Source organism: Urocitellus parryii, chromosome Y (genome assembly GCF_045843805.1).
Source record: "Urocitellus parryii isolate mUroPar1 chromosome Y, mUroPar1.hap1, whole genome shotgun sequence".
In the NCBI taxonomy this organism is placed as follows: domain Eukaryota; kingdom Metazoa; phylum Chordata; class Mammalia; order Rodentia; family Sciuridae; genus Urocitellus; species Urocitellus parryii.
Window position 1 is genome coordinate 34,946,828 of NC_135548.1, and position 25,492 is coordinate 34,972,319.

The 25,492-nt window shown below is 43.8% G+C and overlaps 1 protein-coding gene across 1 annotated transcript in view; it reads right to left on the reverse strand.

Moving 5' to 3' along the window:
• Positions 1–17,801, reverse strand: part of LOC144251089 (beta-galactoside alpha-2,6-sialyltransferase 2) — a 35,674-nt gene extending 17,873 nt beyond the window's left edge. The window contains exons 1-2 of the mRNA XM_077794210.1: positions 16,862–17,801; positions 997–1,094 (exon numbers count right to left, since the gene is read on the reverse strand). Coding sequence (XP_077650336.1) covers positions 997–1,094; positions 16,862–17,801 — 1,038 coding nt within the window. The remainder of the gene's footprint in view (positions 1–996; positions 1,095–16,861) is intronic.
• Between the last annotated feature and the right edge of the window lie 7,691 nt (positions 17,802–25,492).

The following is a 25,492-nucleotide window of genomic DNA, read 5'->3' on the forward strand; positions in this document are numbered from 1 at the left end:
CTGAGTTACAAAGCAGCCTCCAGAGTGCCAGCCACAGTCCTCCCTCTGTGGCCCTATCTGGTTCCGGTTGAACTCGTCGATTTCAGCTGCCAATCATCTTTTTATAAAAACTATCATTTTTGGGGAAAATTCTGTTTTTTTTTCTCCCTCCATTTTAAGAGGCAATATTTTTTTGCCATTATTAAAATGCACTTTTTTATATTTTAATGTGTCTGAGGTTAGGATTATCTTACAGGCAGCATGTATTTTAATTCGGTCGGATTTATCTCTTCTTCTCTGAGGACTTGCTATTAAACTAGTTGTGGATCTTACAGCCAATGATATCTCTGAATTAAGGAAATACGGTGATTGTTTCTTACCTCGCTGCAGGCTGCCTGGTGCAGCGAACTGTACAAAGAGCTAACCGTTTGTTCTGCAAGCAATTTTCCATAAATCACTTATCACCTCATATTTTTTCTACATATTTTTTGAAACTCTAGAAATTCTTGTAGTTTGTTCTGAGAGTAATTTTGCCATAAATTTGGAAGACATTCTTATTAAGAACATGAAGAAAAGAGGTATTTTCATTTTCCATTAAACAAGTCATTTTCAGCTTTTAAATTTTCAAATAACAAACTCAAGTTTCAAAGATAAAATAGAGACCCTCAGATTTTGTGCCTTTGTTTTTCTCCCTGGCCTTCATTGCCATGGTTTCTTTTAAGCTGAGTTGCCTTTTCTCAGCTCACAAAATGGAACATGGTAAGTCTATGATTATAAAAAATTCTATTTCTATATCTATTCCGATTTGTCCTTTGATCTTACTTATTTCTTCCTAGTCATAATTCACATCTAAATTCTTGTTTCTCTGCATTTTTCATCATTAATTTTTATAATTACAAGACCCACAAAAATAAGCATGTATCATGGTTATGGACAACCAGATCATTTCTGTTCACTCATCCAGTTAAATTATTTACCTACAGAAGGTGCCCCTGTGAAGAACTCCATCCATCTTACCTGGGAGTTAATGATGCGAACAGTGGTTTTATTTCCAACATCTCTCTCATAACCACGTGTAGGAGCAGAATTAAATCTCAAAACTGCATCATGAGAATCTAAGGGTACATAAATAACAAGCTTACTTTTTCTTTCTATAGAATACATTATCTTAAAAAAATACATTATCTAGGGAAAATATTTAAATAAATCTTTCAATACCTGAAACTAATCAGACACCACTAGTAAAATTAACATATCCATATACATATTTTTCAGATAATTGATGGCTGATTTATGATGTGATCTTGGCTAGGGAGATCAACATTGCTGAGAGCCACAGCCGAGTCTGTATGGCCCCTGGCATTTTGCCAATAGTATTGATTGACAGGCAAGGCGTTAATATCCGCCTCTGCCGCTACTTTTGAGTTCTAGCGCTAATTTTGAGTTCTCGCGCTATTTTTAGTTCTCACGGGGATTCCCCGGGAGTTCCCATTGGTTGTCGAAGTGCAGGAGGAGGGTTTTCCCGGATAATTATTTCCGGCTGGGGGTTGCTGGAGGAGCCTCCTGGCTTTTCGGGAGGATTCCCCAGGAGCGTGTGTGAGGTTTTTTCTTGCAGTAGAAAAAATAAAATTTGTTCCTGCTTTAGTGGCTCGTGATTTGTGCCCAGCCAGACTGCGGCATTTGGCGGCCCGGACGGGGAACGTCTGAAGCTTCGGGGTAAGTGAAATTGCTTACCCCTAAGGGAAGGCAAGAGAATGGGTGACCATTTTAAAAAACAATATGTTCTTGCTTTGATTTGTTTTGGTTTTGTTTCAAGCTGCCTATCCCTAGAATTTTCTCAGGCAGACTGGGAAAAATGGTTGGCTCAAGGTTTGAAGTTGTTTGCCCCTGAGGAAGAGATAGAAATAGACCACAAATGCACATGTCCAGAAAATAGGAAAATTGATACAACGATTTTTTGTTCCATTTTTGTTTCATTCTGTTTCGGTCTTGTTTTGTGTTATCTTTTTGGGTTGCGTTATCTTTGTAACAGATTAGAAATTAGTAAAAAACAAACTGAAAGAGTGTTAAATAAATTGTTAGAGGTTCAAACCATGGAGAAAGACAATTTAGATCAAGCAAAAGAGAAGGTCTCTCAAGCTAGTCAGACAGAGGAAGAAAATTTAAAGGAAGAAAGCTTAGAGGAGAAACAGCTATCAGGGGGGAAGCAACAACAGGAGGCTGCTACTAACACCGATCTATCACCAGAGGGCGTAATTCAGCCAACAGCTCCACCTATGGAGATAGCTGAGTGGCCCTCAACCCCCTCAACCCCCGTAGTTGATAGATGGGATCCTGAGACAGGACCTCAAAGATTAGCATGCCCTGTACTTGAGCAGGCAGGAGGGCAGCGAATTCACCGTGAGTTAGAGTTCAAAACAGTGAAGCAATTAAAGGAGGCTGTAACAACCTATGGTCCTCATGCACCCTTCACTGTAAGCATGGTCGAATCCATTACTAACTTGGACATGACTCCAGCAGATTGGGCTAGTATGTGTAGATCTGTGCTAAATGGAGGACAATATTTGTTATGGAAGGTTGCCAATGAGGAATTTTGCAGGGAGACAGCTAGACGAAATGCAGCAGCCGGTTACCCTCAAAGAAGTCTAGAGATGTTGCTAGGAAAAGGACCTTATGAGGGTCAGCGGCAACAAATTCAATATGATCCTGCTGTATATGCACAGATTGCTGCAGACGCAGTTAGGGCATGGAAGACTTTACAAGGACATGGAGATTTACAAGGTCAGCTATCTAAGGTAATACAGAGACCTAATGAACCTTACGCTGACTTTGTAGATAGGCTTATTCAAACAGCCTCCAAAATTTTTGGTGACACAGAACAAGCAATGCCATTTATAAAACAACTGGCTTATGACCAAGCAAATCGTTGCTGCAGAGAGGTCATTAGACCATGGAAACATGAAGATTTAAACACATATATTAAATTATGTAGAGACATTAATGAACAAGGACAAGTCTTGGCAGCAGTACAACAGGCTTTAGATGCCAGGCCAAAAACATGCTACAATTGTGAACAAACAGGACATTTTAAAAGGAGTTGCCCCATAGGAGGAAGGTATAACAAAGTTAGGTATCAAAGGAATAGAACACCAGATATTTGCCCACGATGCCGTAGAGGGAGACACTGGGCTAATGAATGCCGTTCTCAAACCACCATAGAGGGTACTCCATTATCAAAAAATGGACAAGGACCAGGTGGTTACCCACGATATCGTGGAGAAAGGCATCAGGCTCCATTGCCAAAAAACGGACAGGGGGGCCCAATGCTCCGGGGCCCACGACCACAAATGTACGGGGCACTGGAGGAACCCAGAAAAACCATGGAGGAACCCAGCAACCCCATCAGGGTAGTACCCAGGACACATTATCCATCCGATCTCTCATCAGACGAACCAGAGGGAGCGCAGGGTTGGACATCTGCGCCTCCGCCAGAGCAGTACTAACTCCAGAGATGGGAGTTCAAATCATTCCCACAGGAGTAAAAGGACCTCTTCCCCAAGGAACAGTAGGCTTATTGTTAGGACGTAGTTCTTCTACGCTAAAAGGACTTATGATAAGTCCCGGGGTAATTGATCCCGATTATGAAGGTGAAATAAAAATTATAGCTAGTTCTCCAAAGGGTATATCAGTAATTTCACCAGGAGATAGAATAGCACAGTTATTAATAATATCCAGCCTACATGATAAATTTTCCAGTACTACTATGGAAAGAGGTTCCAGGGGTTTAGGCTCCACAGGTGTAGATTGGGCTATGCTGTCTTTGAATTTAGATTCTCGCCCAATGCTAAAACTAAATATTCAAGGACATGAATTTAATGGGCTACTGGATACAGGTGCAGACCTTAGCATCATATCTCGTCAAGAATGGCCAAAACATTGGCCATTACAACAAGCCACTCAAACGCTTCGAGGCCTAGGAGTGGCAACTAATCCCCATAGAAGTGCAATGGTCTTAGATTGGAAGGATCCTGAAGGATGTGAAGGAACTATACAGCCATATGTATTGGATCATCTTCCCGTAAATTTATGGGGACGAGATGTCTTAGATCAATTAGGTTTGACATTAACAAATAATATCAATCAAAATGCACCCACTATTATGGCTAGACAAGGTTTTAGGAAAGGAAAAAGATTAGAAAAACAAGAACAAGGTATAGCAGCACCAATACAAATAGATCAAAGAATAAATAGACATGGACTGGGTTTTCAGAAGGGGTCACTGAGGCAATAAAAATCACTTGGAAATCAGATAGACCAGTATGGGTTTCTCAGTGGCCCCTGACTAAAGAAAAGATACAAGCAGCCCATGACCTGGTCAAACAACAATTAGCGGAGGGACATATACAACCTTCTGTATCTCCCTATAATACTCCCATTTTTGTCATTAAAAAGAAATCTGGTAAATGGAGATTATTACAAGATTTAAGAGCCATTAATAATGAGATGGTTATTATGGGACCTGCTCAATCAGGGATTCCTCAATTGTCTGCTTTACCAAAAACCTGGTATGTTTTAGCTATAGATATTAAAGATTGTTTCTTTTCAATTCCAATTCATCCTGAGGATAGTCCACATTTTGCATTTACTATCCCTGCACTGAATCATGAAGGTCCTGATCAGAGATATGAATGGAAAGTGCTCCCTCAAGGGATGGCTAACAGCCCAACTATGTGTCAAATTTATGTTAATAAAGCAATCCAGCCACTTAGAAATCAAAATCCTGAACTACAAATATTTCACTATATGGATGATGTATTGTTAGCACACAAAGATAAAAACACATTGTTGGAATGTTATGCCACACTTACAAATTTGTTAAAAAATTATAATCTAGAGATAGCAATAGATAAAGTACAATTAAATTTTCCAATTAATTATTTAGGAGTTCTATTATCCTCAACCATGGTCCGTCCACCTAAAATTCAAATACGAGTAGATCAACTCAAATCGCTTAATGACTTTCAAAAGTTGTTGGGAGATATAAATTGGATAAGGCCTTATCTAGGCATACCAACAGGAGAGTTGGGACCTTTATTTGATATCCTAAAAGGTCCATCAGATCCAAATTCACCCCGCATATTAACTCCTGAAGCAAGAAAGGCATTAAAAATTATTGAAACATATATGGAAAATATGCATTTGGACAGAATTGATATAAGTTTGCCTTTATTATTCATTGTAATACCAACAAAAAATATTCCTACAGGAGTATTTTGGCAAGAAGGTCCATTATTGTGGATACATTTATCTTACTCTCCTAACACTATTCTTACTAGGTATCCTGAGGCTGTAGGACAATTAATACTGAAAGGAATAAAAGCAGCAAAGGGAGTGTTTGGAATTTCTCCCAATAAAATTATTACTCCATATACTATGGAGCAAATTGATGAGTTAGCTAATGAGTTAAATACATGGGCAATAATCATGTGTAAATCAAATGTTTCATTTGATAATCATTTACCATCTAATCCTTTGTTGTCTTTTTGGTCTAAGCATCCTGTAGTTTTTCCTAAAATGACAAGAAAAACACCTATCGTGAATGCTCCAAATATATTCACTGATGGGTCTAATAATGGTACAGCTGCAGTAGTTACCCCTGATCAAACTTTTACATTTTTAGTTCCCAAACAATCAGCTCAAAAGGTAGAGCTTAATGCAGTTTTACAAGCTTTTGTGATGTTTAAAGATTCTGTATTTAATTTATTTTCTGATAGTCAGTATATAGTTAATGCTATAATATCCCTTGAAGATGCTGGTAGGATTTCCCCTTCCTCTACTGTTTTCTCTTTGTTTTCCACTATACAAAGTCTAATCTGGGATAGAAAAGATCCATTCTTTATAGGACATATCAGGGCACATACAGGATTGCCTGGAGCCCTTAGTTTGGGCAATGATTTAGCAGATAAAACTACACATGATATACATATTTTTTCTACTGTAGAAGAAGCTACAAATTTTCATAAAAGGTTTCATGTTAATGCTAATACTTTACAAAAACGTTTTAAAATAACTAAGGAACAAGCCAGGCATATAATAAAACAATGCCAAAATTGTGTGACCTTTTTACCACAAGTTAATCTTGGAGTCAATCCTAGAGGACTGATACCTAACCATATTTGGCAGATGGACGTCACACACTTGCCAGAATTTGGAAAATTAAAATATTTACATGTTACAGTTGATACTTCTTCCGGATTTTTGATGGGCTCCCTTCATGCCGGAGAAAAAACTAAAGATGTTATAGCTCATTGCTTACAAAATTTTGCCACTGTGGGTGTTCCTAAACAGTTAAAAACTGATAATGGTCCTGGTTACACTTCTAACTCTTTTAAACAATTTTGCTCATCTTTTGGTATTACTCATATAACAGGAATCCCATACAATCCACAGGGACAAGGCATAGTTGAAAGAGCTCATCAAACTATTAAAACGTACTTATTAAAGCAAAAAGAGGGAATTGGAAAGGGGTATATATCCCCCAAAGATAAACTTAAAATAACCCTTTTTACTCTAAACTTTCTAAATTTGGATTCATCAGGACTTAGTGCTGCGGAAAGACATATGTATCCGAAAAATGTACATAAGCCTAAGGTACTTTGGAAAGATATTCTAACAGGACAATGGAAAGGTCCCGACCCAGTTATTGTCTGGAGTCGGGGTTCCGTTTGTGTGTTCCCACAGGGAGAACAGCAGCCGATTTGGATTCCAGAGAGGTTAACCAAAACAATTTCTACAGAAAAAGAAGATGATTTGACTGAAATCCATAACAGCTGATATCCAGAGCTCCAGCTTGGCTATTCTTACATCTGCGACAGTGATTAACCACGGTGCCCTTTTTCAATATCTATTTTATTATTGCATTTTTCCCACATCATAAAGTTCTATTTTATTTTTTGAGCTCATACAAACCTAGGTTAATGTTTTTCTGATCAGTTTTGTTTTTTGACTGTGTTTTATTTTTTGACTGTGGAGTTTTTAAACATTGCAATGGAGATTTCACCTAGGTAAAGCTACAAGGCCTTTATTATTGTCTTATATGTTGTATGTTATGTGCGCACACTTCTGTTTTGTGTTGTATGTCTGTATGTGTGTATGTCCATATATCTTATATGAGGAGCGCTCATGAATAAATGGATCCGAATTTTTTTTTATTCACGTGATTTTAATGGTTTAATTTAGATTGGGTAAACAGCTGTTGAAAATTGTTTTAATATGTAAACAAATAAGGAGGTTAACAGATCTGTTTGTTTGCTTTCACCTTTCCTTCTCATTATATTTAATAATTCTGTTCAGGATAATGTAAATTGTTCAAAAAATTGTTTTCTTAATGCCTGTTGGAATGTTACATAATTTTTTTTCCTAGCATCATTGCCAGAATTCCTATCTTCATCCCAGTGCCGGTGAAGACAAAGATAAAACCAAACTACAGCTTCTTCGGTAGCTATCAACAAACTGTATAAACTGATGCATCAGTGAATAATAACTCAACAAGTAATGCTCAATCAAGGAGTAGATTTACTTTGGGAGGAAATGGACATATTGACAGATTCCTCTACTTTGAACTGCTTGCACAACTTGCCTGGACTATGTATCACTTGTATGCATTGTGAACTATCTGTTGGTGCAGCGAATTGTGGTAATGCTGGCATCTTTGCTGATGGTGTCACTGGTGGTACAATTTTTCAAAGGAGCCCTCAATTGGCTTGGTGTCATGGCATTTTTCATCCTCCTCCCTTCTACTAGTGATGGTCTAAAATTTGGGGGCCAACAGAGGTGAGGCAAAGAACCTCACCCCCCCATTGGCACCAAGGACAAGTTTGGGGGCCAACAGAGGTGAGGCAAAGAACCTCACCCCCCCACTGGTGCAAAGGCCTATCCACAAGTATGGCTGTATGCTGGACCGGTAGTCAGTGACGGGTATGATCCGATTGCAGTGGTACCAACCTAAGACAGGAGGCTGACGCCTAGAGGTCAGTTCATCCGATGACGGGTAAGGACCATATGTTGAATTGGACTACCTAACAGGCACGGTCCCTAAGCCACATTACTTGTTGTTTAATTAAACAGAAGGGGGGAGATGCTGAGAGCCACAGCCGAGTCTGTATGGCCCCTGGCATTTTGCCAATAGTATTGATTGACAGGCAAGGCGTTAATATCCGCCTCTGCCGCTACTTTTGAGTTCTAGCGCTAATTTTGAGTTCTCGCGCTATTTTTAGTTCTCACGGGGATTCCCCGGGAGTTCCCATTGGTTGTCGAAGTGCAGGAGGAGGGTTTTCCCGGATAATTATTTCCGGCTGGGGGTTGCTGGAGGAGCCTCCTGGCTTTTCGGGAGGATTCCCCAGGAGCGTGTGTGAGGTTTTTTCTTGCAGTAGAAAAAATAAAATTTGTTCCTGCTTTAGTGGCTCGTGATTTGTGCCCAGCCAGACTGCGGCACAACATGGAAATATACATGCCATCACGAACTGCATATGTAAGTATATTCTATGATGTTCACACAATGTTGAAATTGCCTAATGAAGCATTTTTTTTCTGAGTGTATCCCCGTTAAGCAACATGTGACACGTTAAGTGACATGTGGTGTGTGTGTGTGTGTGTGTGTGTGTGTGTGTGTGTATACCTCAATTACAGGTGATCCTGTTATATTTAATGCTTATTTTCTTTTCACATTCTTTACAAATGATGCATTTTATGCAGCCATTCCCCCAAAGGTTCCAAGCCATTTGGAAGGTGGATCTACAGGAGCAGGTAAAGATGTTAGCTTCGAAGGCTTGGGCTGCTCAGGGTCTGCTGGTCTGGGCTTCTTACTACCTGTGGAACCCTGAAGTTGGTTATGGTGATAAAGAACTGCATCTAACGCTACTGCCTTCACAAAGATCAAGTGCACCTCTCCCAGGGTGAAAGCCTCAGCATCCAATTCCACCTTGCTACCTTTTGGTAAAGGTTTCTGATTTCCATGCAGCCTTCATACTGGAAGGCTGCTGAAGTCAAGAGACCCATGTGAGAGCAACCTGCGTTTTCTGTGTTCTCAAAGCCATGGCTTGACTGACCGTGCAGCCCTGGAAAGACCAATGTCACCACCGCCAGCCTCCTTATTCTCTGAAACGGGACACTGTGGACCACCATGCTTGTCCTTAAACATCAGTCTCCATCTCCCTTCATTCAACCTGGCAGCCAGACTCTCTGTTAAGTTCTCTGAATCTTGGGCAAAGGGTTGCTGGATGAAAATAAGGCTCCCAAATCATGGAGGCTGAGAGGGAGGCACAGAGGAAGAGGGGAGGACAGAGGGGCTCATCTAACTAAGGGTGGAAATGGGGAATGCCCCTCACTTAAGGCAGGCTATGGACACATGCATCTCTAAAAATTCCCCCAAACCAGAGCATGTGAGCAATAATGGAATTTCTGAGGGCTGCTATAGCTTCAACCCTCCCATGCAATTTCCAAGTTTAGCTTGCAGCAATGACATCGCCTGTTTGTGAGGGTGAGAGGTGGGGTCATGTATTTCTGTATGTTCAAGTGCCTTGTGGACATGAGGGCATGGCATTTACTGTGACGACACCCCACCCAGAAACGGAGGCAGCTGGCCTCCTTTGCTTGGATTATGCTCTGCTCTTCTTGGACATGTTCCTCTTCCTTGAAGAGCAGAAACTACCAGAGATGCTCCCATTAAAACAAGGCTATAGTAGGTGCCTTTATTAGCAAGTCCTGAATGCAAAAGAATTGGGATTCCAGTTTTGAGTACCAAGATTATCACAGGGAATGCATAAAGCACACCTGGTTATGCCATTTTAAAAATCCTCCAGTATTCTTTTAGGGGAGAATTTGCAAGAGTCAACGTGTATGACCTGCAGGACAATTCTGTTAGTAAGCTGTAAAGTGGCCATATGGCCCACAATGCCTGAAATGTTTACTATCTGACTCCTTGGGGAAAAAAATAAAGCTTATTCATCTCTGGAACTGAGGGAATCTGTGTTTTGTATAAATGATGTCAAAAAATCAGAACACTTCCAATTAAAATTTAATTTTTTCCTTACAATTTTAAGCACTTGTTGATATTTTTCTGTTCTGAATTGCTTTCTTATTTTTACTAAATGATGTATTGGCATAGAAAACAAATGATAGAAAAAATGAATGGACTCACAGCAGTCGAACTCACATTTTAGTATCAGTACCTCTTAAAGAAAATTATTTGTAACCTATTTTCTGCATAAGAAAGTAGAGCAGAAAATTTTAAGTGTCTATTAGTTTATATTAAAATAATATTTTGTAAACAAAATAACTCTATTTTTAGAACAAAAGTAGTGAGAAGACTGACAAGATTTTGAATGTTTTAAAACCTTCATTGTCTGGCTTTTAGAAGAGACAATCTCTTTCAATATGTTGTTTTAGCCACAGTATATGAAGACTTAGATACATTGTTGAAGAAGGGAAGGCTATTTTAAGAATCCTTCCAGAGAACTTCAGATATTCTTCTTTCAAACTTCATCAGAACTTTTCAAGTGCTGATTGGTTAAGGGTTGGTTACAGTGTGGAGACTGAAACACATCAATGAGTTGTTTTTTTTTCCTAATAAATTCATGACTCCAGAATTAGTTATGTTTGCCTCCTCCAACCCGGCAGTCTTCACAGGAAGCCTCTCAGAACAAGTGTGTTTTTAAGATAGGCTTCCAAAAATCTACTTTTAAAGAATTCAAATAGGTGCAAATCCAAGAGCCCAATAAATTCTGACACACTATAATCCATCAGTCTATTTATTCTTGAGGGGGTCCTTTATACACACATGACTTTGTTATATCATGTAACGATCATCTGAAAACTCTCTGCTAAAAAAGTCAGGCAGATCTTCCAAATATTGATGCATTTTATTATAAAGTATCAAAAAATCACATTGATTAACCACTATGGATCTCATTTGTTTTCAAGTATTGTCGAAACGTGAGTTGAAAGCTTAAATTCTATCATCTGCAACAAATATTGTCCATTATTTTTCCTAAAGGTGACAGTCTCCCTTAATTTCTTTTTGAGAAAACATCTGTCAAATATCCAAGTATGAATAATTAAAGTATGTCTGCCAGTGATTTTTTTTAACTACACACTGTATTTCATGTGGCTAGTTCAGCTCAACACGATACCACAGTGCCTTTGCATGTCACTGATATGCAGAAGTGTTTTCTTTTGCTTCCCACTTGGTTACACAGGATCTGAAAAATGAAGGCACTCAAAAGTTGAGATTTCACAAAATTAACTATTTTGATTTCTTCATGGAGGCCAACCATAAGTGAAACCTGCACTTGACAATGATACTTAGTGGTAAAAAAAAAAAAAAAAAAAAAAAAAAAAAGTCTGATGATGACTATTGTTGGGTGCTACTACCTCAATTTGTACTAAAAAGCCAGTAGTTTTATCCATCATTACCTTTGCTTGGTCCATGCAAATATCAAAGTTATATAATATTTTTAACTTCTGGACCATTAAAAGGACCCCGGGGGGCCCAATGTGAGTCTTAAAAAAATGTCTATCAATCTATAACCGAGGGAATCTATGCTTTGCATAAAGGATGCCAAAATATCTGAACATTTCCAATTAAAATCGAATTCCAAGATGGAATTGTTAGAAGTGATGATCTATGGTACTTCCCTGAGAAGGTAGAAAATACGAGGGGACGCCAGACAGTGAGGAGCCTGGTGGGGACAGGCCAGTGAGGGAGTGTGACCTACTCAGACCACAGCTCTCCCAGGAATCCAGGCTGCCCGCCTCCCTACACAGCCTCCATCTCAAGGTCAGATGAGCAACCCCAGGGTCCCAAGGGGTGGGAGCTTTTCAAATGAATCGAGTAGTAATTCCACATGAGTCACGACAGCCTTGAAAACCTCCCAGCATGTCACTGTCCATCGATGGTCCTGTGTGGAGCTGTGTTCCGAGCCTTCCAACAGCTTCACAAGGCAGAGGCGGAGCTGATGGAGCTGGTGCTGAAGCTGGTGGAAGCTGTCAGTGAGCAGGACTAGATGGGCATGCTGGAGGAAGAGCCAGGAGGGTCTCCTCATATCGGCCTGGCCGTACACTGCCTCGGTGATGTCGGTGAAGCGCCTAAGAACCTAAGCTGTCCATTCAGATTTTAAACAGAAGAAATGGAGCAGACGGCAGGCACAAGGGCAATAGAGGAAAGCCTCATTTCTAGAGAAGGCATTTCCAGGCCCCAGCAGGGCTGTGCTGATGTTAAGAACAGGGCCTGGCCACGTGCACATGCTGAAAGAGCATCACTCCTGGTTGCCAGGCCAGGAGACCACCAGCACCAAGTCACTCCCTTTCCCTGGCCCGTGCTCTGCATCCTCCCCTCTTCCTCCTGACCCACTGACCAGAAAGCAAAAACTGGACATAATGAGAGAGAACAAGTCTTCAGTCCCTGGGAAATGGCCTGCCAGGGACTGGGGCTAAGGCCTGATTCATCTCCTGATTCGCACTGCCCTGGTCTCTCCGCTGGCAGGATCCCCTCATCTCTTACTTTCCTGGTGCCACCAAATCCAGGGTGTAGGTTGATTTTTCTTGTTAGGGTTGGGATAACCATCTCCTAAAGGCCCATTTGCTAAAGGCGTTGTCCCCTGCTGTGATGGCCTGGATATGAGGTATCTTCTAAAAGATCGTATGTGAGACAACGCAAGAACATTCAGAGGTGAAGTGACTAGATTATGAGAGTTGTGACTTAATAGTGGATTAATCCACCAATGTGGATTGCCTGGGTGGTACTATGGGCAGGAGAGATGGCTGGAGGAGGTAGTCACTGGGCTGCGCCATTGGGGTCTAAATATTGTCCCTGGTGAGGAGAGCTCTCTCTCCTTTCCGGCTGTCATGTCCAGAGCTGCTTTCCTCTGCCACCTCCTTCTGCCATGACGTTCTGCCGCACCTTGGCCCAGAGATATGAGGTTGGCCAACCAAGGACTGAACCTCTGAGACCATGAGCCCAGATAAACTTTTCCTCTTCTAATTGCTCTTGTCAGGTCTTTTGGTCTCAGCAACGCAAACGTTGACCAAAACACCAGGCTCTGGGGAGGTGCAGGAAACTTTGGGCTTAGTAAAAGGGAGGTAGGCCACTGGGAGTGTGCCCTTGGAGAGGAGACTGAGCGGCTGGCCTCTCCCATCTCCCTCTGCTCTCTGGCTGCCCTGAGGTGAGCACCCTCCAGCACTCCCCCGCCCCATGACATGCTGCTTCATAAAAGACCCCAAAGCAACAGGCCAACTGACCATGGATTGAAACCCTTGAAACCATCAGCCCAAATAAAACTTTACTGCTTCTAAGTGTTGATCTCAGGTATTTGTCACAGGGACAGAACTCTGACATGCTCTAATACAGTGAGAATCTACCCTCTGCTTCCCTGTTGGGATGACCCCACGGCCTCTGCCCCTGGGGTGCAGGCTGAGAGCTGAAGCTCCTGTAATCCACATGGAGGTCTGACTCCAGGCTCTGCCCACGTGATCGAGGTACCCCCATTTCCTTATCAGTCAGGCAGGATTAACTGCATCTACCTCTTACTTCGAGCTGTAAGGATTCTAAGGGTCAACAGAGAAAAAGCATTAGAATGGGTCCTTGTTCCTGGTGAACAATCTCAAGTGGAACCTATTACTGAACCTTCAGCCCAGATCTGCCTCTCTGGGGCATTTCTTCTTACCATGGTCTCTCTGCCCACCCAGCCCTCCGGCCTCAGGGTGGGTTAGGACTCCACTGTCATTTCTAGCCTCCTGATCTACTCATCTCCCTGTCCTTCTATTCCCAGGATGTTGGAATTGTCTGTGTACAGTCGAGACTTCTCCCATAGAGAATTCGAGGGCTGAGTCTGTGCCTTTCATCTGTGTCTAGCAGAGGACCTGGTAGAGATTTGGTGGTCAATCGATGACTAATGCTTGCTGAATGACTACGTGAAATGTCTTCCTGAAGTTAACACGACATACCACATTCCAGACTCTACCCTCCACACACCCCCATCTCTTCCCTCCCATTTCCCACCCATCTGCCATTAGCATTCAACATTCAAATATGCAGACCCTGGTCTGCCACACCAAGGCCATTTCTGTTCATCCAGAATAGACCTGTCCTCTGTGGTGTGTCCCACAACAGTCCTAGTGGTGACGTCACTAGCCTATTATTACTGCTGATATGTAGGAGTGACCAAAGACCATCTCAGGACTCTAGGAAAGAATGTTCCATGTTTCCAAAACAGCGGATGTTTCTTTTCTCTAGGATGTTCAAAGTGGACCTGTTCACAACGGCTACATCTCCCTCTGAGCAAAAACAGTCACTAGGGTCTGAGCCTGTGGAGGACAGGACTGTACTGGCCATGGAACGAACACCAGGGGGAGCCCAAGGGCAGCCAGTCAGCAGACCCCAGGTGTAACTGGAAGGATGGAAGGAGCTGTTGAGTACTGGGGTCCTCAGCCTGGAGGGGCCCTGGGGCTACTTAACACAGACTGCTCTGGCTACTCTCCAGCTCTGCTTTCAATTTTTCATCAGATCATGCAGAAGACTTTAGTGAGTCTTTTGATTTCCACTTAGCCAATTCACAAACAATTACTGAGGGGCCAACCTGAGTTTAGCAACAGCATGCCCCAATTATTCCCAGGTGGCAGAAGGAATGTGCTATGTGAATTTGGCTCACCATGAGAGCTATTTATGAGTATATGCATTTTTCAGTGAGACCTTCAGGTGAGCAGGTAGGAGAGAGGTCACCACCTGGCAGACACAGCTCATACGCTGGCTGAGATGCCAGCTCATAAGGATGAAAGACTTTGTTTTTCCAAAATAGAGTGGCACTCTGATTTCTTGTCCTAAAATGTATAGGTACAAAATCTGAGTCAAAGGAACCTAGATAAAACAAGAAAGACAATTAAAAAAAAATTTCCGGGCATGTTCTTCATTTGTGATTTTACAATTTCTAATCATAAAGCTGCCTCTAAGAGCACACAACATAAATTAAAATTTGAATGCTGGAAACTAACAAATATGTAACTCCGGCATCTCATGTTTTTCAGAAACACGGACTTCCCAACGTCTTTCATCTTCTCTTTCAAATTCTGGATAGAGTTTAAGAGGCCCTGGTCAGGAATATTTATGCAGAAATAAAGAGCAAGGGAATTCTCTCTGGCATGCGAAAGCAATCCAAATACTAAGTATTTACGATGCAGAGGTGTTTAAAATAAAGCAAAACCAGAAACAAGTTGCTGCCTGCTTCAAAGCATAATACTTAAATTCCTCCTCTGCATTATTAATATTGGTCCTCGGAAATGAGAAAGAACTGTGGTGTTATTCCACCCCAGGGGCCTCTAAACCAGTGCTCTTTCTTAATAAATTGCAGGCTGCTCTGCTCTGGCTTTGACTACAAGCTTATGTGACACATGGACAGTATTGTTATGAGCCTGCTGGAATAGACCAGGGACCCAAGACCACAAGCCCATATTTGTTGTCTTGGGTGTATTTTTTAACTTAAAAAACAACAACAAAAAAAATTCCCACTGAGCCTCACTCCCAAGGACTTCTGAGCTGAGGTCTGGCTTTCTAAGCCTTCCTACAGTGGCATCGCTTACCTAAGATAGCTCTGCAATACCAGTCACTCTTCAAGGACACAGAACGACTGAGGGACCTGCTTCAAATGAAGCCAGGAAACCACTATTATTTCTTTGTAATGAGGGAGCAATGCCCTCTGAATGTCACTTCCAGACAAGTTATGATCCAAGACCGACTGCAGTGAGAATGCATTAGATGTGGTCGTTTCACATCTGGACTTGAGGGTGAGCCACACTGGCCTCCTGTACCTAGTGCAGAGCCACACATTCAGGAGGGGCAAAACATACGTCTATTAAATGAATAAAATCACCTAAAGGGCCAAGCTGCTTGCTTACTGGTGCGGCAATAGAATTAGCCTGACCAGAGAGAGAAGTCTGGGGAGCAAAGGGATCCAGAATTGCTGAGGGAGATGGGGTACCAGTATCAGAAAAAAAAAAAAAAAACAGATCTCTGGCAAGAAGGGTTGGGAGAGACTGGGGAAGATGGGGAAATGAATGCAGCCCAGAGCAAATGGAGAATTCTGTGGCGATCCAGTCCCAGCCTACGCAGTGTAGAGCCTAGACTCTGTGGGAGGAGAGGTACTTCAGCCCTACCCTACTTTCTGCAACCAAGAGATATACAAGCACCAATATTTTATGTGAAGACTGATAGGGAGGGAGGATGCTGACTGATATGCGTCAGCTTGGCTAGGCGACCATGCTGCTGGTTTGGTGAAACAGCAGTGTACATATCACTATGAAGGTACTTTCCAGATGTGATTAACTTTTAAATCAGTATAGTTTGAGGAAAGCAGATCACTCTCCACACAGTAGATGGGCCTTATATAATCAGTTGAAGGCGTTAAGAACAAAAGTGGAGGCCAAAGAATTCCTGAGGAATGACTTCTGCCTCGAGAATACAACACGGAAACCCTGTCTCAGCGTCCCACCAGTTGGCATGCCCTGTAGACCTCAAATTTCAAGCAGTGAGAAGGGACACAGGGCACCGGGAGGGTTGCCTTCCATCCCCACTGGCACTAGCTATAGGAGGAACATCCTTCCAGCCCCCCAAGAATCCCTAGGTCCTGCTCTAGAAGAGCTCCGCTGGACCCGTCTCTCTTGGTCCCAACCAGGGACACCCTTTGTAGGCTCTTCAGCTAACGTTGGAAACATCCAGTGCACACCCCCAGCCTTTCCCACCAGTAAGAGCCCGGAGGTGCGCCCAGAAAGAACCAGACCCCCGTTCCCCACCGGCTCGAGATGGGGTGACGGGCCTCCCCCGGGTGAGACCCACCTATTTCCTCCCCCAAGGAGGAGTTGAGGATGGCGCCCGCCGACATGACCACGGCACAGCTGTGCAGGCCGCGGGGGTGCAGCTGGCCCAGAGGCACCGCGGGCACCAGCTGCCGCCAGCCCAAGGCCGAGAAGGGAGCCTCGGTGCCGTCCAGGGTCCGCACGCGCACGCGGCGCAGCGCGCACAGCAGCTCGGCCCTGCTCCGCCGCGCCGCCCGCCGCCCGCGGAAGCGCACGCCGTGCTTGTTGGCGCTCAGGTAATCCCGCATGGCCTTCTGCAGGCGCGGGTTCAGCATTTTGGAGGAGACAGTCCCCTTCCAGAGCCGGTACAGGAAGGCCCTGGACATGGAGGCGTACAGCCTGTCGCCGTCCTCGCGCTCCTCCCACGCGGGGCTTTTCCCCTGCCGCCGGTGCCTCTTCTTGGGAGGTCTCCTCTGGACCGCTCCAGCCGACAAAGCTGCCTCCTGCTGCGACGACTCCCCGGGGGAGGGGAATCCCCATGTCCCCTGAGTGTGGCTGTGCCACCCTGGCTGACCCGCAGCAAAAAAGTAGTCGTCGTCCTCCGGATAGAAAGCACTTTGGGATTTCCTCCCCACCTGCGATGGAAAGAACTCTTCATTTTCAAACCCATCTTGGGCCTGAGCCCATTGCTGCGGGTCCATTGGACCTGTGTGAAAGGGGCCAGCAGGGGGTCCGCCTGGCAGCACCTTGTCTGCATCCAAACTCCTGGGCGACGAGGGCTCGTGCATGGCGCCCATGATGACCCGCTGCTTGCCCTGGATGGGCAGCAGCCCTCGGGTCTCCAGGAAGGGGAAGGTACTGGGCACTGGCTCAGCAGGGTTGCTGTCAGTGAAGTAGATGAAAATCACCAAAAAGAGTAGCCCCCACGCAAATATTCCAAAGAGCATTCGTTGTCGCCATTGCTTCAAGTGTGGTTTCATGGCAGATCTCTGGGGTCAGCACCTCGGTGTTCAGAAGCACTGGGACGTGGGAAGAGCCTGAAACACAGCCAGGAGCCACAGTTAGTCCGTGTGGGGCTGGTGACAAACTAACCTGGGAATTGTTGTTGACAGGGAGGGGGACTGACGGGCATCAGAAATCAGAATCATTTGGGAGCTTCACTAAATCCAGGGGTTCTGTCTATCCCTGACTGGCCTCACCACCTCAGTCCAGAACCGTGGGCCATCCCAGGTGTCTCAGGGATGCATTTGGCTCCTCACCACAGTCGGGTACTCCAGCAAAACGCCCCTGCATCTGAGTTGATAGAATCCCAATTTTGTGGAGCTATGCAGAAGAGTGAAGTGTCGTTTCCCTGTTCTTATCTGCCTATCAGTCTGCTAAAGGCTCAAGCACATATATTGTACACCAGGTATGCTGAGCATTTCCAAGGGGTGACAACTATATTTGATTCCTCACAGTCTCCTGGACCTAGAAGGCTGCCTGGAACGTACCATGTATGGCACTAAATAAGGAAATGCCTCAGTGACCCTGGTGGCTCGGGATGAATGTCACGCCAGAGTATATTGATTTCAACAGTGCCCCCAGATAACACCCTCCTACTTCGACAGCAAGTCAGAATCACCAATGCCAAGCAGTGAGCATTGAAGAAATACCAGCAGTTAGCTTGATTTGTGCTGGGCTCTGTACTTAGCATCTGTCCTGGATGATCTCATTTGGTCTTTTTAGTACCTAGTAAGTTAGGAAATATTGCTATATCCATGTACTAAATGACGAAGCTAAGGCTCAGCAAGGCTAAGCAACTCTCAAAACCACAGAGATAGCCCACAGCAGATATTACATACCCATCTGGTTGATGTAAGGTTCACACTTTTAACACCAAATTCTGACTCCATCTGCTCATATCAACTGAAGTTATATTTTCTAAATTAGGCTCCTCAAACTATCTGTGGTAAAGGATCATTTTTCCCCCAAATTGTCACTGTCTGGTATATTTATATTTCTTTCCATGCCTGAATGTCATGGCAAAGTCTAATATCTGTCCAAATTTCTAAGTGCTTACTCACCAGTTCTGTATACATCACTTTGGCAACTGGTAATGAGCAGCTTGCTAATGTGCAGTCTGGGGTCACTCTTAGAGTGGCAACTTCTACATTACTTGCCTAACTCAGGAGACAGTGATTTAAGCTGTAATGCGCAGTGTGAAGATCTAGAAGTTGTTTCCAGTATTTCAAGATATCTAATAGAATTGGGAAAATTACCTTTAATAACAATTGCTCTGCTCACATTGCAGTTGTGTGCATTGCAATAAACTGACACTAGCATTCTGAAGTCCCCAGAGTTCAGTCATACACAAGACTGTCCTCACTTTGGATGCCAGCTGTGTTACCCACACTTCTTGTGTTTCAGCTACCAATCTGGAGTTACCCATCAAATCTGGTACTCTATTAGAAAGACTAACTGAAGTCAGGCAGGTGCTGTACTTATGGTTATAGTTTTATCATACTGATACATATAGGGTGATATCTGGAGGGAATTCAAAGTTTCCACACCCTCTCCTGTGGAATCTGCGTGTTTCCTTCCTGGCACATGGAAATGTTCACCAACTGGAAAGCTCCACTAAGCCTTGGTTCCAGAGCTTTTAATTGAGGTTTTATTACATGAGCATAACGGATTGAACTGTTGGCCATGTGACTGAACTCAATCTCCGGCACCCCTCTTCTTCTTGAGATTCCCAGATTCCCAGCTTTGTAATGACGTTTCGGGTGATCCGTCCCCATAGGGATGCTGTGTGAATTACCTCCTATTGCTTACGAAGATCCAAGTTTCAGAAGCTCCAGGACAGGAGCCCAGGGAAAAAGCCAAATTCTTTGTCACCAATTCTTCAGTCCTTCCTTTAAATGGCTGTCCTTCTGCTTCTGGTTGGGAATTATCATTTCCTAATTTCCCTGCACCGAGGAACAGTGCTCAGTGGGCAATTTCAGAGTGGGAAACAGAAGTTCCTTATTTCAGCATTAGCTTGAGAGAATATTTTAAAAATACACAGAGAAAGGTGAGGTGTGTGCTGAGTGGAGGGGTGTGCAGGAAGGAAAAGGAAGCCTTCAGCTATTGGGAAAGGGACACTTCTGGCTGGAGGGCCAGGGCCTCCCTCCCCCAAAGATGAATTAATGTCGCCTTTAGGGGTGTCAGGAAGCTGCGGTGAACCTGCTAAATTCCACAAAAAGTTTCAGATGATCAGATACTGAGTTCATTATGTGAAAACACCTAGCTCCGAGCTGCAGACATGGGAAGCCTTGCTTGTCAAGGGGGATGATAGCAGACATGATGGTGAGGGAGAACAGGAGGATCTGGGACATACAAAAAGGGAAGGACAGGACTCCATGACAGTTTGTTCTCTCTGCTTGGAAGTGGGAAGAGGTGGGATCCAAGCAGCCCTTGGAGCTCCACAACAGCGTGAGGATCCCAATGCAAAAGGCTGCTGCTTCCCCAGGTAAGACACATGTAATTATAGAAAGGAGTGGGTTTGCTGCTCTCATTCGTGATTAGACTTCAACTTTTAATAATCTAAAAGCCTTTGCTGCACTTCTGTAGCTTCAAACCTTCTGTTGCTAATTAAGAGAACATTCTCCAAAATGATTAAATCTCAAGTACTCTGCTAGCAAAATGCTACAGAAATCACTCTAAGTATCGTGGGTCTCCGCCATCAGCATTATTGGTAACAAATCCAGGGTAGAGAGGTAGGAGACGTCATCAATGTGAAAACTCTGCATCGTGCTTTTCCTTGAAAGAAAAACACAGCCTAATAGAAAGAAAAGGAGGTTTGGCTAAGCAATAGAAAGCACATTTTCCCCCTAATACAGTGCATCTGAAATATCGTAATGACATAGCTCAAACAAAGTCGTCTGTTAGACTCACTGCTATGTGCCATCATTAGCTGGTGTGAAATAAATGGCATCAGGGACGTGTTAGAGGCCCATCAGGCAAATCATCTGTCCCCAGACGCCGATGGAAAAGTGCTCCCTAATCAGACCTTCACGTGTGCTTTGTCGATGGTGGTTTAAGTGACTAAGGCTGCGGACTTGTTGCCAGTTTTCCCCTGGGAAGAGCTCTGGCAAGATTATACACAAACCAGACGCGGTGTGGCTTTCTCTTCCTTCCCACAGCAATTCCGACGTGATTACCTGGCAGTGGGAAGGTTTGGATTCCCAGTGGATGTTCTCAGCCGGTTGGCACTACTTTTTCCCATTCCCACTCTTTCTCCTACTTCTGTTCTCTTTCTCGCCAACCCTCTAGGAAACTTCTATTTTTGCAGGCCAAATCAAAAAGTGCCCCCACTGCTGCAAATTATTTTAACTGTTCTGCTTGCCTAGGAAGGTTGGTGGGTGCCCCTATCTTCCATACTAATTCCCAAACAAAGGAGTGAGTCGCATTCCCTCATGGATACTCAGGACTAGTACAAAAGAGTGTTTAAATGCTCCTTCCAATTGTTCTGAAAGAAATCACATTTTCCAAAAGGCACAATTTATCACAAGTTGTCAGATGAAATTATGAAATGTAAACACTGGCACAGACAAACATTACAATGCAGCTTAGGTTAATGCTGCTAACTTCTTATTTTGTTCAAGGGCAGAGAGAGGTTAATTCTAGGCCTTTCTGCTTTAATGATGTCCCTCTCAAGCCCTGCGGTTGACAAGTTTTATCGCCAGTTTTCTTGAATGGATTCCTTTTTTTTTTTAAAAAAAAAAAAACACACTTTGATGTGTCTGCTATAAACGCCAGCTTGGCAGGTTTTTCTGTGGGTCTGAGAAACACCAATGTGTGTGTGTGTGTGTGTGTGTGTGTGTGTGTAAGAGAGAGAGAGAGAGAGAGAGAGAGAGAGAGAGAGAGAGATGTCTGCACTAATCTTAAAGCTAAGTTTTTATTTTAATGTTGAAATAATAAAGATTTAGTGTGTGAGCTATAGTGAGACATTCTTGTAGCTTAATAGCCTTCGGGAGTCATTTTCTTTCGAGAATCATTTTTCTAAAATTAGCTCTTGTCACATATCTGAGAAGACGCTCCGTCTGTGTGAGAGGAAGATCCTCCCCCGCTGGAATTCTGTCTCATCACCACCTCGAGGTCCCCTTTTACAATGGACTCTTTCCTTTTTCCATTTTTCATAATAGAAGAACATTTTCATGCTGCTAAAGGCAGAACACTAAGTTGAGTCCACTCCCTCATTCATTCTGCTGAGTCCCATTCCATTCTTAAGCTAATGTCCAGCAGAGGAGAAAGAACAGGTCAACCGGGTCAGCAGGGCACTGTGGTGGTGGGACCCCAGACTCCTTCTCTAGGGAGCAGGATTTGTCAGGCCTTTGTCCCAGGAAAGGCAGTCCCATGGCAACTGGGGCCTCCTCTTTGTCACCCAGGGCTGTGTGACTCCAAATGCATGTGGCTTCCATGATCTGTGGGCTAGGAAGAGTTCTACTAGGACTGACAGACTCGAAGGACCTTGCTTGGCAAAGGCGTAGGTTTAAAACACTGGGACCAGGGTTTCAGACACGTGAGCTTGCTGCAGTGGAGATGCCTGCAGGCTCCTGGAGGCTCCTGGAGCCACCAAAGCAAGTTGGGCTGTAGAAAAGTTCCAGTCAGTATTTCTGAAATAAGTGAAATAAATGATTGAAAGTAATGCAATCAACTGGGGAGTGTATGGCCCTGGGATTGCCTGCATGTGGGCTCCTGTTTGGGTTGGGAGGGAGGCTGCGTCTAGTCTGCTGTGCTTCTCAGCCTGGCAGGAGGGTTTGGGCATCTCTAGGTACAGTGAGGTAATGGGAAGTGGGATGGCAGGCTTGCTGGATGGCTAGGTCTGTATTCTCAACAGCAGCCACAGCACTTGTCAGGGGGCTGTGGGGTGAACTAGCCGCAGTGACCAGAGGCTGCCATTTACCAAATGCCCAGTGTGTGCCAGGTTTATACCAAGCACCTCACAAGCATTGCCACGTTTACAATAAGCTCTTTAGTAAGCATCACCGTTGCCATCTAGCATACAGAAAAACTGAAGCTCCAAAAGTTCTTTCTTTCTTGGTTATTTTGTCCAAAGCTACTTTTATCTCATTGTCATTGCTAGGTACAGCAACCATCAACTTTATGTGTGTGTGTGTGTGTGTGTGTGTGTGTGTGTGTGTGTGTAAAATACTGGGGATTTAACTTTAACTCAGGAGTGCTTGATCACTGAGCCACATCTTTTTTAGTTTTTATTTTGAGACAGCGTCTCACTCAGTTGTCTAGGGCCTTGGTAAATTGCTGAGGCTGGCCGATACATTGTGATCCTCCTGCCTTAGTCTCTGAATTGCTGGGATTATAGGCATGTACCACATTGCGTGGCTCAACTTTACAATTTTAATGAGTTATTTTCCTTTCTGCCATGAACTACTATGTCTAACTTCAGGCGAGTTCCCTAAGTTACCCAGACCAGTTCATCCCCTCACATCCACCCTGGACATCCCTGTTCTTATTTGAATAAGTAACAAGTGATTGGTTTTCCCAGTGAGGCTCCGGCTCCAGGCTCCATGTTCTGGCATCAACTGGAGATACCTTAAGTCTTGGGACACCCCCCAAGTGGACTTTGCCTGATCACAATGGGTTGCCAATCCACACACAGTTCCAGAGAGGCTGCAGGCTTCAATGCCTATGATCACTGCACTGTGCCAGCCAGGAAGGAAGGCAACGTGATTCACTGCATTGTTATTGAGTTTCAGGACTACTGAATGTATGCAGGAGAAATAAGCAGTGCAGACAGAAGGGCTTTGATGAAGAGGAAGTCTAGAGTCGGATATGGATGCATCACTATGGAAGAGGGATTGGTTATTTCAAGCCAGTGCAACACCTGGGCAATGTTCCTGGGTTGAGAGTATATACACAGGCACGGATGTAGTAGGCTCAGGTTGGACAAGGGTGGGCTGCTCTTATAGGATGATGGCATGGTCTTTCTGGGTTCAAACAATTTTCACGGAATGGGGGTTTTGCTCAAGAGGCAGGCAGATGGGAAACGGTTTAAAAGGCAAAGACTCACACATGTGAGTCACTCTGGGCGGCATTCCGAAGGGGGAAGGGGAGGTGGAAACGATTCCAGACGTCTATCATTGGTTGTGCAAAGACAACACAAGCTGCCTACCAGCCAGGGTCTGCTGGCTTCCTGCGACAGCATTCATCTGCTTTGGACATGGCGTCCTGTTTGTTTTTCGATAATTAGCATTCAAATATTTACACTTCATACCAATGTTATGCCCAGACTCATGGCTGGAGTGATATATTCGCTTTGGCCCTCATATGGAATTGTCAAGAAGATGGAAAGGTGCAGACCTGCCCTTGAGTCTTGAAAGGTCAGCTTGGATTCTTAAAAGACAAGTGGGCTTTGGGGTCAAAGTATTGGTGGCTCTGACAAGGGGGCTTCTGTGCTAGCAGAGGCCACCATTTAAAGAAGCCATGGAGGATCCTAGCCCAGATAGGGCTTCACTGTGGGCTGGCCCTGGGTGGGCATGGGATGGTGAAGGAGTGCTGCTCCACTCCAGCAGGGAGTCAGGGCCGTGGGGCTTTGGTGTTGCAGAGACAGATGACAATAACCATCAGGAGGAGCAAAGGCAGAGGAGCAAAAGCGCTAGGAAGCCTAGTGGTCACACAGGGTGCTGCGTGGATAAGCCCTTGGAGTCTCAGTTTCGTCATCAAATGTTGAGTCATAACAGTGCTTCAATCATCACTGCTTTATGAATTGAAGGAGTAATGAAAAGTGGGACATGATTAGCTCCACCTGAAGTGAGAACTCAGTTGATATCATTTTTCAGTCCAGGTTCTGCAATTTTGTAAAAGTAGAAAAAGTAGCATCGCAAGCATGTACTTCACTGTGTTTGCTTTGGTGCCATGTGCAGACACTGAAGTTCTACCACTAAGCATCTCTCCTTTTAAACGACCCTAAATGGACATGTCCCAGTTTAGATAAACACTAGCGCCTGACTCAAGCTAATAAACACTAAATGAATCTAAGTAAAGACATCTCTCTGGTATTTCAGTCCTAAAAATTCAACCTGTCCTAGACTGCATGGCTGATAAGTGTCTTCTAATGGATTTATTGTGCTAATCAGCTTATTATAATTCAAGCCGCTATAATTCAACAAATAAATTTTAAGCCAAAGGTAAGTCTGGATATATATCACATGATGCTTTAGGGGTGGGGAACTGATTGAGATTGGGGGGAAATTAAGGTTGAAATGTTTGAGCCACAAAGGCATGAACAAAAAGGATACTGTAGATCTGATTACAAAAATTCCTCTCAGAGAAGAAAAGTGGGCTTAGGGACATCTTTCCAGGAGACTTCAAAGACCCCCACATGGGGCATCTGTTTCTAATGCTGGAAAAAGTTTCATGTAGAAAGAGATGCATAAAACTAAATAAGTTTAAAAAGAAAACAAAAGCTAAGTGTCCCAGCTCCATATCCTCGAGCTAATTTTAGAAATAATCCTGAGGGGAAAATAGAAGCTGAAAAAGCAAACACACAAATTTGGACCATTTATGTAAACTTTCAGAACATAGTAGAAACTTACCTAGTAGCTACCTCTGAGGAAGGAGTAAAAAGATTTTGATGGGTGGGAGGGAAGCAGGATGCGTGCATCGGTGCAAAAGTATTTCTTTTCTTATAAAG